At 37.2% G+C, this 14,780-nt stretch overlaps 1 protein-coding gene across 3 annotated transcripts in view; it reads right to left on the bottom strand.

The window, feature by feature from the left end:
• The window catches only part of arfgef1 (ADP-ribosylation factor guanine nucleotide-exchange factor 1 (brefeldin A-inhibited)), a 52,793-nt gene extending 40,557 nt beyond the window's left edge, over nt 1-12,236 (bottom strand). For all 3 annotated transcript variants that reach the window (XM_007554485.2, XM_007554486.2, XM_016672677.1), the window contains exon 1: nt 11,781-12,236. In XM_007554485.2, coding sequence (XP_007554547.1) covers nt 11,781-11,904 — 124 coding nt within the window. In that variant the 5' untranslated portion in view covers nt 11,905-12,236. The remainder of the gene's footprint in view (nt 1-11,780) is intronic.
• Between the last annotated feature and the right edge of the window lie 2,544 nt (nt 12,237-14,780).

The raw sequence follows: 14,780 nt of genomic DNA, 5'->3' as shown, positions 1-14,780 counted from the left end.
ATTTTACTGCAGACACAAGCAGAAAGCTGTGAATATTTCGGCCAACAAACGGCACCACACGTTAATTGTGCCTGTACCAAGACTTTACAACTACGAGGCAAAGGATTTTCAAAGAGGTTTTATTTTACTTTAACAACAACCATGGCTTACTCTGGCTAACATAGAGTAAGTTAATGTTTAACTGGACATTTGGGGTTCTCGGACTGGTCAGGTTTGTCTTTACTTGTTACTTTCTTATCAGATATTTTGGTCAATGGGTGTTGTAGCTTAGAGTCAGCCAGAATAACAATACAAGCAGCTGAACCGAGGAAAAAAAAAAAAATCTCAGTCTTAAAAATAAAAGTCTTAAAGAAAACATGATATGCTTTGAATTTCCTCCCTGTGGCCCTAAAAGCAAAGCAGTTTAAATGCGGGGTGCAGTGTGTGTTCAGGCTGCGGGACATTTGAAGAGGACATTTGTCAAAACACAGAAGCTGTGTGTCCATTTGCTTCTGCGTCATAATGCTAGAAAAATTAAGTATGCATGGGGTGATTTGAGGTTCTGAAGCATGGGCTCCGTTGCTCACCCTTTATCTGGTTGTGCAGAACACACTCAGTCCCACAACAGACAAACAATGGCTTTCTGTGGATAACCCGAAGCCATTTACTTAATGAGCTTTAATGTTCTTTGTGTGTGGTTTGGAAGAGGAAGCTGCAGAAACATGAAAGTATTGGATAAAAATTAGAGCCTTGCCGATCACAGATTTCGTATAGCTCCACTTGTCTGCACCAATTATAGAGATTATTCTAAAATGTTAGAATAACTTTAAAGGCACACTTTAAAAAAAAACAAAAACAAAACAACAACTTTGTTTTCTTTAATTGATAACATAGGTTTATTGAAAAAATATATATTCATAAAAACCATCTCAAAATTTTCATTGCCTGAAAACCTCCAGATGTTGAAGGCAGTAAATAATATTTATTTATAAATATTTATAATATAAAAAATAACTTGTGATTGATTATCAAATCAATAATTCTGGAGCAGCTTTTTTGTTGTGACTATATTTAGATTAGATTATTAATTATCTGACCAGTTGGGGCATCCTGGCATAGAGCATTAAAACATATTTCCCAGATGGTCAGTTGATATTTTTGTGTAAAAAAAAAAACAAGAAAAAAAACAAGACTGTGACCGAGCCATAAGCAAAAAACTGAAATGCATGACAATGACTTTAGCACAACATTCAGAGGGAAAGCATGTAAAAAAGACAAATGTACTTTAAAGACAAAATCTAATTTATTTCAACATATTTTAGACCCATGTAAAATGTTTTTTTTAATACAGCAGCACACATAGCAAGATAGGAGACAGTGTGACAGCAGCTTTACAATTACAACAAGAAGCAGTTGCTAAAACCAGAGTAGAGATAAATAAATGTTTCTCATAGGAGTAGTTTGCGGCTCTGAGCATCTACTTGCACAGATTTTCAACATTTCAAACAGGAAATTAAGTCCTTCTTAACAATGTTGACACCTTCCTATAAAGCAATGATGAGTTGACAAATTTCTGCATTTTCATGCTGGAACAAATGTCAAAAGCTCTCCTGACTGTCAGTAATTTTTTTTTATTTTTTTTTTTAAAAGAAAACAGGCAATAAGTTTTGCATCAACAATGGGCATTCAGGTCATAGTTCAAGGCTATCCTCCATTCACAAAACAGCTGTAAACTCAAGATGAATCAGATTTATTTTTTTTTAAATCCTGAATATGATTTTTGAACCACAATTTATAAAACTGACCGAAGGTTGTTAGGTGAGATTATGAGACATTCATTACAAGGACTCAAGAAAACCAGGTGAGGTACACCTGGTTTAGCTCATCTATTCCAATTAGTTGTTTAATGGAGAGACTTTAGGATAAATGAACTTGACTACTAAAACATTAAATTCCAAAAGTCCCAGATTAGACATTGAGAATGTAAGTGGAACGCTTTTTTTCTGCTTTATAGTTAGAAAACTAAGGCATGAAGAGAGCTTGATGATTTGATAAGAACCGTAACTGTGTGTGCAGCATGCACAGCCGTGCAGTGACAAGCCACACTCACCAGGACACAGAGTCTTGCTGCCTTGAGCTGTTGGATGAACACTAACTCAATAACCAGATGTTGTGCCAACAACACATCCATCACACTGCATCGCTGCCACGACGCGCATTCTGCAAGAGCACAAATACAAGAAGCTCTCCTGAGAGCTTTACCATTTCATCACTTACGTTACAACTGAGGATGCATGGGGACGTTTAGCTGGCAAGAGGCAGCCAGATAAACAGAATCCTCCCTGGAGATGCTCCTCAACACATAACAGCTCGCAGAGAGAGGACGACGAGTTCAGACAGAGTGAGGACAGTAAAAGAGAGGTGGAGACAAGCCGCAGGCTGCCCTCCCAAAAAAAAAAAAAAAAAAAAAAAAAAAAAAAAAAACCTGGTTATGGACCTGTTCTATTACGCTGATCTTTGCTCATGAGAAAAACAAGTCTGTCTTCCCATATTTCAAAACATGCAGCCGAATGTCTTGCTTGGTCAAAGAATAGTGATTCATGTTCAGTTTTTCTAACCCTAGGAAGTCAGTTCAGCATACAATACTGTTTACTGATTCAAACAGAAATGCTACAAAAGAAAAAAAAAAGTGCATTTCCATCCATGGCACATAATGTGGTCAATACTTTGTTGAGGCTACTTCTTGCATGAAGTAATGCATCATTGCAGCATGGTATGGTATTGGTCTCTCAGCATTGCAGGAAGGTGCCAAAGTCCTGCTGGAAAATGAATTTAACATCTCCATTAAGCTTGTCAGTAGATGGTGGACGGTTGTGCCAACTCTGGACTTCATAAAACTCAAACTTCACACTGGACCTCAAGAAGAAACTTGGATTTACAATCCTCTCAAAGCTGCAGCCATCCCTGTTGTTTGTGCATCTTCCTTACATCAGAAAGATAGTCGAGCAAAAGACAACAATTGTAAACGGGGCAAAATAAGTAAGTAATAAGGACCGAGTTTTTCCTCAATTATATTTTGAATATAAAATTTCTACTAGATACCTGCAACAACCAAAGTAATTGACAAATGGAGAGAAATCAAACTAATTATTTGAGAAATCTAGACATAGGTAAAAAAAAAATAAATAATCAAATGTTACTACTGAACATTTGAAGACATGGATGTATAAAAGTTGTAGAAAGTCAAGAAACAAGCTGAAATCTGTCAGTGTTAAGAAAGCTTTCCTTGCTGCTGTGTGCAAATTAAGTTTATAGCATATAAGAAGCCTTACTGCTGAAAACATATCAGTAGTGGTTGTTGCTGCTAATGCGAGATGCATCGCCACCAACATCGCCATCGGTCGATATTAATCGTTTTTTGACATATCAGCGTCAATTAAAAAAATAAACCTGGGATGACGTAAAGCGATATTCATTTTCATCTTGTTACACGTTATATGTTCAGTACTTATTTCACAAGCTGTCGATGTGACATGAATAACTAACAAAATTGTCTTCTTAAGAGTCAAAAAGCAAAGATTTATGTCCCTGCTATATTTCATTTGCACAAACTGTAAAAATGTTTTCATCAGCCAAGAGCTTTTGAAAACATTTAACTGCGATGTACACAGATACTCTAATAAAGGCCACACCGAGCCTCTTCATTTAGCTTTTCTGAAGAAGCGCTCCAGGGTGTACCCACCTCCACTCTGTAACACATAAATATACAGCAGCTGCAATTACAGAGAGCTTGATTAAAATCCGACCCGAGACTTTTCCATTGTCCAGGATGAAAGGAAAGGTTGCACAACTCTAATTAAATTTGGTGTGGAAGAAGGAAGTGGTGTCAAAAGGTTGTCCGGGCTGACTAATCGCTTGTGCACTAGTGTAATGTGTGTGTGTGTATCTGAATCTGTGTGTGTGCGCGTCCCACCAATCCACCACCCTCACTCACGCTTGTATAAGCCTCCGTCTAATCACTAGTCTCACTCCTGTGGCTGCATCAAGGCTTTCACTTTAAAGCCAAAAAGTCCCCAAAGCACTTCGCCTCCACATGGCCTTGATTACTCAGCTGTTGGTTTTGTTACTGAAATCAATTCAGTTTAATGATTTCATTCTGGTCAAATAATTTAGCACTTTCTGCTCAAATGTTGCGACCTACCCTTTCAGCCCTGTGAAAGGGAGCCATTACACTCGCTGCACCAGCTGGAGACAAACAGCCAATGAAATGAAAATACAAACAGTGTTTGTTGTTAAATACGCCCTCCTCGACTTCAGCCAAAATAACCTTGTTTAATCCAAAACAGCTCCCAAACTCCCATCATTTGGATCATCTCTGGTAAGACAAATATTTGCATACACTGTATAGAAAGACGCAAATCTATTTTCTCTTGTCCAACAATAAATCAGGTAAACGTTTTTTTTTTTTTTATTATCCCAATTAGGATTAAAATATTTTCTGTCTGACAAACGGCAGCGTAAAATTCCGGCCCATTCCTCCTGACAGAACTGGTGCAACTGGGACAAGTCTGATTTCTTGCAGACTTTTTCAGCTCTGCCCACAACGTTTCTATCAGAATGAGATCAGAGCTTTGTGTTGGCCACTCAAGAGGCACTGACTTTATTGTCCATAAGCCACTTTGTAACCACTTAGGCAGTAACCTTCGGCTCACTGTCTGTTTGGAAGAACCATTTGTTACCAAGCTTTAACTTCCTGGCTGATGTAGTTTCTTCAATAACTAAACTTTGTGTTTTCACAGGTAGACTAAAAGTTTTGTTTGTTTGATGTGTAATCAGTGCTGAATATTTCGATTCAAGTTGCCTAGTCTACATTTTACGGTTTTCATGCCTGACCAGTTCAATAACGCTGCAAATCAGGAGTTGAAATAAGCACCCACCACTGGCAAAAACACCTCAATCTACAATTTTAGTTCAATTTTAAAACGCTCAAGTTCCACTCTCTGCTTTCTAATGGGCCTTTCTTCCACATCTCAATGCGGCATTGCAAGTTTGTTTCAAAACAAATATGCTGAGAGGAGTACAGAGAGGTAAACTGTACCTCTCTGTACAGAGAGATGCCGAGATATTATTTTTTTTATCTAAATAACAATTAGATAATGTACAAAACACCAAACTGGCACAGAAAGGTAAAACAAGCCAGAAAAGGGGATTTCTCTTCATCTGATGTGCTGAACCCACAGGTCATATAAAGATCCAGTGAAAACTACTGCAGAAGCCAAACTCTGCAGTCTTCCTCATTTCCTTTCTTCGGTGTACAGCCAATCAGAGGCAAGAAAAACGAACGGTGCGCCTAGATTTGTTGCTTTGCAAATGTCAGCCGATAGCATATCAAATAACGCTGCACCTTTTTATTTCAGCATTTTCTTTGAAATATTATGTCAGGCATCATGCTCCACAAAAAAATAAATCTGTGCATAGGTGGGATTTACCAGAGTAATTTGGGGTCACGCACCACAGAAAAATCTGTTAAAGGGGTAAAAATCAGCAGCAAATACTCAACTGTGAATAGGTGGGTCCACTGTATTCATGTCACAAAGAAAAATGCTCAGAATGCAATAATTGTTTCCAAGTGTTTATCAAAAATGATATTGTAATTGTAATCTATCAATATTATCACTACTGTATGAATCTACTGGGCAGACTGGAATGTGCAAATTTCCCATTGACCTGCTCAGACTTGAACTGAAATGTGCTAAAAAAAATAACATTTTCTCACTTTTATTAAATACATCAAAAAGGTATTCCAACTATTCCAACTAAAAAATAATAATAATATAAAACAGTGTCATTAGGGAAAAAACAACAACAAAAACATAATCGCAGTAATCAGCATGTCAGACTTCTAAGGAAACTACAAACCAATATAGACCAGGAAAAGTTTAATCAGTACATCTCTAATAAACAAAAATGAAATTTGTTAATTTCTTGTGTTCATTAAGTGACATGAACTGCACATAGCTTATTTAAGCTATGAAACAGCCCCTGGAAAACTCCTTTAGTTTAATACTTGAATCTCACAGCACTCTAGCAATATAAAAGGAACATAAAAATGTCACTAAAGATAACAGTTTTCTCTTTTTAACAATCCCTTCCAGCTTCTTGCAAACCTCCCTTCCCGTCGGCAATAAGATGCACGTTTAAGTGAGGTTGTTGCTTTGCATAAGTCAGTGAACAATTTTATTCCGTTTGTGCTCAAACGTCCAAGGCTTGTTCCAGACAGCAGCCTTTAATTCCTGCGTTTCCCCTTTTAGAAAGGTTGTGTTTGGTCTTTGGAAAGCCATGGTCAAAAGCTCAATTAACGAAGGGACCATTTATTACCCGGTGCTTATCGTGGCTGAACAGACGCCAGCCATAGGGAGGCGAGGAGTTTGCTATCACCATTCTTAACGATCAGAGGTGCATTTGTTGTACTGGCCTCCCTGCCAACTACAAGGATGAGGGTGCAGACAGTGGCCTTGTGTTTAGTGCAAAACCACAGCTTGCAAGCTCTTGCTGATTTTTGCTTGTTTACAGCTCTGTTTCAAGGTTCTTTTGACCGTGGATGGGGAAATGTTTCCCAACAGAACAGAAATACAGTAATGCAATGAAAGCCTTAGCAGAAATGTGAAGTGGGCTTATTTTTTTCCTAACAGAGATCTTACACCATAGCACAATATAATTTACAAAAGAAGCAACTTATTGTTCAACAGAAATGTGTAAAGAATTATGCTTTATTTAGAATTTTATACAAAATGATACAGATGAGTGAGAAATGTACCAAATAAAAAGGAAATTTATTTATTCACTACACTATAAATCACACTTTGTCATTATTTTTTGTGTTTTTCTAAAGTTCTGCCTTGCAACTTCTGATGTTTGGTTTTGCAAATCTTTGACACCTATATTAGATGTGTGTGTGTGTGTGTGTGTGTGTGTGTGTGTGTGTGTTTTTTTAATCTATCAGCAGGTTTTCAATCATATTAAAAATGTTTTGGCTTCCCACTGCTTATCTGAGCCATTTAAGACAAGAGGGATCTTGCAGAAGATAGTGAAAGGATCTGAGATAATTGGTGACACATTCCAACTCCCAGAAAAGTAAGTGGTGAGGTTTTGAGAAAAAATGACTGCTTATTAAAAACAAAATGTTTTACCAAGTCATTTACTAATCTAAAAAAAAAAAAAGTAAAACAAAATGTAACTATGTAAGAGTTATTATATAAAACAGAAAATCAAAACTGTCCAAAAATACATGATCAGAGAGTTATAAACTCAAAATTGACCAACAAAAGCAGCATCGGTGTATGGAAGAAGCAATACCACAAACAGCGATGTGCCCTTTTCTGCTCCGCCTAGATATACACGAGAAGTGACTTCTGTGTTTAAATTTCATGTTCGATCATTATTTTTACAATTAGTGTTCAACAGAAATTTCGACTACATGGTAAGGAGCCAACTTCTCCACAACTACACCAGATATTTGATTATTAGTATGTCAAAAACACCCAACAGTTACTAAACACAAAATAAAAAAATGCATTATGATCTGCTGGATAAAATAAAAAAAGTAAAACAAAGAAGTCAGGTTAAACAGAAACTAACAGGGAGACTTGTTTCTATATTAAAAGGCTAGCAGTAACACAATCCTTGTCTCCACGACTTTATTCAAAGACTACCGATGCCTTAGAAACGGTGTGTCAATCTTGGTTCTCAAGTCTCACTGCTCTGTATTATTTTGATGTCTTCCTGCTCCAACACATCAGCGTTAATTACCCGCTAAGCAGGCCATCAAGTCCACCAGACACCTGGTAATGACCCTTCAGTTTAAATCAGGTTTGTTGAAGCAGGAAAGCATTTTAAAGTAGAGCACTGGAACTCCAGAACAGAAGCAGAAATAAGAAACGCTGTTTTGGAGTAGTTCTCCTGACCTCTCCCAAAAAAAATAAAAATGAAAAATACTCCTTATTAGCTTTGCAAATAAAAGAGAAAATTTACTGGAGGAAATAGGCCAGGATGGAAATGTACACAAGATAAAGGGGAGTACCAAGATAGCATGAAAATGTTACTGAGCAGCCCATTAGTCAGGGAACTATGCTGGTATGACATTCCAGTTTTATAAGTCTGATGGTAAGAGCTTCAATTCTAATGCTTCAACAAAACCTTAGGCATTGCAAAATATGCATGGTAATTTATTGAAATATTTAGTTCCCTCCAAATAATTAGCACTCTTGTGAAAAATGCATTAAAATAAGAGAAACGAGTGCCTCCCTTTTGTCATGTTTATGCACAATTTATAGGAAAACATAAACTTATACATTTCCCAGACACTCTGATCAGCTTTGAAAGTAAAATAGGACAGTCTGGTGTGTCATAGGGTGGTGTAGACAAGTGACGTGATTTGGCTCCGTATCCCAGCTTAAATCTCTAAACTCAACTGTAAAGCTTATAGGATTGCACCGATATTCAATTTTCAATTTCTATTTCAATGAGAAAAATACTTGATCCCGTTGGACACCCCAGCAACATTTTTTCAAGAGTGTTCTTTCTAGTAAAGTACAAAAGCTATGATTAATAATACCACAATTTTTTTTCTCCCTTGGCAAGGGCAAAAGTAATAAGTAGAAAATTTAGTCCTTTATCAAAATATATAATTTCACACATCAAATTGGGCATTTTACATCGTTGAGTGGTGGTCAATTTTTAGGGTAATTTCACTCTTGATAGTCCAGTAGACTCAAGTGAAGTCCAAAACTGCAACATTTGTTACAATTCCTATTCACACTTCAAAGTGTCAAACAAACTAAACCCTTATATTGTAAAAACCTTTTTATCCCATCACCTGTGGTGGCGCTGCACCAAGAACCGCTGGCACCATGCCACCATTTTACTCATTTCATCATCCCATCTCAGCTCAGGGCATAACCTGGAAGGAAGTACTCTACCTTTTTTTTTTTTTGTATATTCAGCAAATCTGATTTATAAATCCAAACCATCCTCTAAAGTTTGAGTATATAAACAGCGGAATCATCCACATCTGTAAACATGTGAAAACATAATTGTGAAATGACAATGGAACAAAGCCTGAATCCGCTTTAAAAAAAAAAAAAAAAGAAGTGATGAACAAATACAGCCAGAGGGCCTTTGATATTTTGAGTTAACTGTCAGTCTTACTTCATTTCTGTTCTCTCCTATCAGACTGTTCCTCCGGAGATCCGGAGATAAAAGGACCTCCCGTTACTGCTGCAGCTCGGAGAGTGTGAGAAACAAAGATAATATGCTCCTTGCGAAACAGCGGAGTGACATTTTGATAATCAAGGAGAAAGGTCAGTCTGGGTGTCTGACTGTCTAGCAAAGGTAAAACTTCTCAGACCAATCCCCTCGTTTTGGGAGTAAGAACTATCACGCAAAACTCAGTTTTTGCACTGAGGCAATCTCCCAACTGGAAGACTTTTAGACAGCAGAGATGAGACTGACAAAGACACTCTCTTTGAAATGTCTCAGGGAACAGGAGCGGATTATGTAAGTCACTCAGTATACTGGGTCACCCAGTTGTTTTTGATGTGCACTATTACTATGCCGCTGCTACACTCGGTGCAGAGCTTCTCGTTTTGCACAATCTGAGTGCCTCCAACATGTTTTTTCCTACTTCTGATTGTTGTATATGCTTTTAATAGAAGTTTGCTGCAATAAATGTGCAGATCTTGAGAAAAATAGAGGCAATAAATACCTTTTTCAAGCAGCGCGCAAAGGAAAACTGCACAGTGATGTCAACTGTGATGTTTATTCTCAGAAAAGGACTGGCAGGTCACAAATCAGACGAGCAGCACTATGCAAATCCTACACTTCAAGCACAAGTTGAACCCAAACAACTCTCATGGACTCTGCCTTTCTTTCTGTAGCTGCATGGACAGTGATTAGTTGTGATGAATGTATGTCTGTGTGGGTGGGTCGGTGCAGCAAAACAGAGCAAGTCTTAGCTAACATAAATGGAGCATTTAACCTTCCAGGCCATTACAAATCTTTGAGCCGCTGAGCATGAGAATAATGGCAGCACTGTCAGGACAGGTAGGATGTTTGGTTGCTCCATAACATGGGCGCTTTGTTTCTCTGACAGTGTCATGTTACTAGCGAGGCTGAAAACTAAAAAAAAAAAAAAAAGGGAAGGGAAGCACAGGTTGCTTCTGCACAGCAGAGCAGATACAAAGACTGAGATTTAGGTGTTGAGCAACAAACTCTGGAATATATGTTATTCCACCTAAAGTGAAAAGGGAAGTTTTAGAATGATATTGAAGTATCTTTCACAGTACTTGCAGATTTTTCTCAAAGATTGTTAAAGAACTAGGAGGCAAAAGGAAGTGTCTGGTTTACAATGTTTACTTAATTTGCAGCTTCCCCCTTTAAAATGTGAACAGAGATGTTAAAATATGCACTGTGTGTTAGGTAAAGTCCAAATGTAGAAACAATCAGCTTGAAATAGTCACACAGCTTGAAACCTTTCTACATTTTGCCATGCAGAAAGGCATTTTAAAGAAGTTGATAACTATTAAGCGGAAGAAAAACAAAGGGCAAAGAGAGTGGCTGCTTTTGCATTTAACCTGTATGATAACGTAAAAATAATGGTCATTTTGAAAACTAATCATTATTTCCCCTCTGTTTTGATCTATCACGTAACATTCCAATGAAATACAAGTTTGTTTTTGCTAGACACTGTACACTAGTTATCAGCCATATTGCTAGGACTGGTCTTAAATACATATTTGGATTTTGGTTTTGCTATTTTTTTTTTTAAACACATCTATAGATCGCACAAAACCCGTCTTAGATACTCTGCAAATAATCTACTAAATACACAAGCTAACAAATGAAGCTAGCAAATGTAGTCATCAAAACGGGGAAGTACAAGGAAATCACTTCAAAATAAAAGCGGGACTTACGAATAAACACACCATTTTTGGTATTTTTAAAAAATACATACACTATATATACTTTACCCATTTATCTCTTGTGTGTCAAACATTGTACACACAACGAGCTAATTTGTCCTACCTCTTGCTTTTAATTTAATTTGTTATTGTAGATAACACCGGAAATTCAACTATAATTTCACAGACTCGACAGGGTACCGACATAAAAATGGTGCTGCTGTCAACTGAATATTCCTTCACGCTTCTAGCTAATTACACATCACGTAGCAACACATCAGAGACTGGGGAGAGCCCTGGGTAATCAGTGATTAAACTGGTAAATGAATAATAGGTGTAGCGAAGGACAAAGACACCTGCTCACTGTGTTCCAGGAAGAGATGGGGATATCTCACCTTTAGGGACCTAAATACAATTCATTTGTGTTGTGTTAACAGCACATTTGTCTGCGTAAATTAAGTCAGTGTTTAGAGGGGCTACAGTTTGTATCAACTTTGTTTCAAAACGATGTTTGGCCTGTTCTCCCCTCGCAAGCATCGGCTCGGCCAGTGTTGCAAACACCCACCCGTCCTGCTGCAGCATTTCCGTGTTTCGTACGGAATCATTTTCACGGAGTCCACGCCACGTCAGAAAATAACCCTTATTTTCTCCCCCCCAAATGATTCCACATCATAACACCTCTCTGGGAGCAGCGGGCCATTAACGTGGAGAAAAACACGCCGCTCCTGAGGGGAACACTGCGACATTGTTCCAGGATAAATAATAAGTGAAAGGCTGCATGACGTGTCTAAATCAATGGGGTCCAAGTCGGGATCATAGAGATGCTAAAGCAGCAGAACTTACCCAGTGCCACCTCGCAGGCTTTACGCAGCTGTGAGTGATGCGCCTTCTTCACCTCCTTGTCGGCCAGGATCTTTTCCAAAGCTCGTGTGAGGAACATGTTTTTCGTCTTTTTGCCCTCATACATGTCGCACCGGAATCTGGAGCGAGGTGTGCCTGGTCCCAGGGAGCCGGGGAGGGAGAGACGGTGAAGGTGGAGGCCTGCAGCCGCCTCGAAGGGAGATGTATTCCGCCGCAAATGTCAGCCACGGGAGCCCCTTAACAGACACACATGAATAAATACAGAAGGTTGGGGTAAATCCCTCGGATTGCCGTTAACGACCTGCCTCCTGCGCCATGTTGGAGAGAGGAAACGACGTCACGTAACGTCCGAGAGCGGCCGCGGTGAGGCACTACGGAGCGAGTTACGGTTTAGGGACCTGATAAAAAAAAAAGAAGAAAGTTTGGCCCTATTTTCACCTGAAATACAAACAACAAACTTCTAAATACCGAGTTCTCCATTTTTATTTTGATGTGAGTTGAATTAATTTTCTCATTAGAAACAATGAATGAAAAACAACAGGGAAGCGGCCATTAGACTTAGTTTTAAATGCAACATACTGTATTCTAAAACATGAGAAACGATTGTGGTCAAAAGCCTTGACATGATATTCCTGTTATATTTGTTATATTTTAAAATAAAACATTAACTGGTAAAGAGAACAAAAATGTAACAATTTTCTAATATTTCAACTCCCTGGAAACATCCGTTTATTTCTTAATTTGATTAGTTATTGTGTTGAGAGATTTCTGGTGGGTCTCTGCAGTTCCACCAGAGTTACAGCGTTATTACTTGAGGCTCCTGAGAAGAGCATATCTTCTGATTGTGCTCTCTTTATTTACATCACATCTTTGGTCTATTAATACCATATTTTGGGGAATAAATGTAAAGTAGGCTCACACATTGCCATTCCAAATATAGCAGAACTTAATTTCATGTTATTTTAGGCCACTGCAAAATCACAGTTTGCAGAGTCCTAGTTCAACAAATGTTCAACAAATGTTATAATTATTATTGTTATAAGAAAGACTTCAGAATGACTTACTAAGCATCTTTAATTTGATTAAATTAGTTTGTGGTTGTTAAAAGCAATATCCAAGTGCACAACTCCCACCGCCCCAGTCACCCCATTAGACCTGTACAGAATAACCAAGTACCGTTTTAGTTATTAAATCATATTACTTACTTTGCATGCTGTGGATATGTTTAACAGCAGATCCTTCTTGCAGCCTCCTATAACATTTATCAGAGTCCAACAGCAGATACATGTGGAAAATCTGGAAGTTTGACAACACAGATTTGGTCATCGTGGGCGGCATATAGTTTGCTTACACTTAGGACTGTCTTATGAGTCAGATGCATTTTTTTTTCTGTAGCTATGAATAAGAGATGAGCTGAAGAAGCTCTAGTCCCGATCTAAGTTTTCGTTCGAGGGCTCAGTCATGTGAAAAACTTCGGACACCCTACTCAGTATTGAGTTCTTTATTGATAAACAGGAACATATTGACACATTTTATTTATTTCTGCATCAGATATCCATGTAGTTGCAGGTTAAACAGAAAAATAAACTTTGTATTGCCCATTGAATAATGGATATAAATAAATATGCATATTGTGAGAAAAACATTTGGCTGAAATCTTCAGCTAGCTGCTTTATGTACCCATCTACTCTCTTTTATGGGGAGAGTTTTTCCCAGACTTCAGTGCTGATTTCTCTTTATGTTTTCCTTTTGTTTTTGTTTCACATGGAACTTGTTTGAAGTCAACCTATGGCAATTAATTGATGGTTTCCATGACCATCTGTATCTTAGCTTTGAGCCAGTTCTAGGTAGATTCACCAGTATGTTTACTAGTAATGTAAAACATTAGCTTGCAATGTTTCACTGTTGATTTTCACATTTTCTTCAAGCACTCTCTAATACTCTCAAATTCTTCTGAGGCCTCTTTAATTCCCTTACAAAACTCAAAACCTTGTTTCTTCAGACATCTCCTGACTAATGATGCTATACTCTATCTGTTACTCCTGTGTGTAATTTTAGCTTTTGCAGCTGGAAACAAATGTGGAGATGTAATTCATTCCTCACTACAAATAGCTTTTTAAAATTAGATTGCACATAATGCTTCTGCTTTCATACTTTTGCTAAAGTCTTATATTTTTATATATTGTTGAATTTATTGTTAAATATGTTAAAATGTTTGCTTTTATAGTTTTTGTAATTGTTTTTAAAATACGGTAAAAGTAAAATTAGAAAGATTTGGTGCATGCAATTCTTATTACAAATGTGACTCACCTCCAGTAATGTTTAGTATCAAACACAACTTTGTGTTCAAAACATTAATGGCACACAAATATGGGCCCCTACTCCTAAAAAAAAAACAAAACAAAAAAAAAAACATTTAACTTTCATTTAAATTTGGACAATTTTAACAAGAAAACTGTTGAAACACATAATTTGTTATTATAATAAGGTTCATAATTAAAATATATATTTAAATAACCAGTCAAAAAAGATGACTTGTGATAACTTTTACTGATATAAAACTGTTAAACTTCATTATTGCACATTTATTAAAATGTCATGTGAAAGCTCACATAAAAAATCTTGGCAATGTTGATGAAAGTTATACTGGACAAACTGTATGTTTTCCTATAAAATATGTATATTTTTAAAATTATGTTTAATAGGTTATGCAATATTATGTGCAATAGTATTTAATATTTGTAAAGACACAAACAATTTGCTTTACTTATTAAAAATGCGCTGGAATGGTATGGGATCAAGTCCTAGCACCACTCTCTCTTGTAAAAAAAGAAAAAAACAAAACATTTGTTGTAAGCACTCTGAACTCTCCATAGTCATTTCTTATCAGAAATGAGAAATAACAAAAGCAAACCTTGAGAAAATAATGCATTTCATTTCTCAGTTATTCACCTGATAGCATCTAGGAGAAATATTAAATTT

Source organism: Poecilia formosa, unplaced genomic scaffold, assembly GCF_000485575.1.
Source record: "Poecilia formosa unplaced genomic scaffold, Poecilia_formosa-5.1.2 Scaffold64, whole genome shotgun sequence".
Taxonomy (NCBI): Eukaryota; Metazoa; Chordata; class Actinopteri; order Cyprinodontiformes; family Poeciliidae; genus Poecilia; species Poecilia formosa.
Note: the sequence above shows the minus strand (reverse complement) of the source record. Positions and strands in the feature narration are given on the sequence as shown.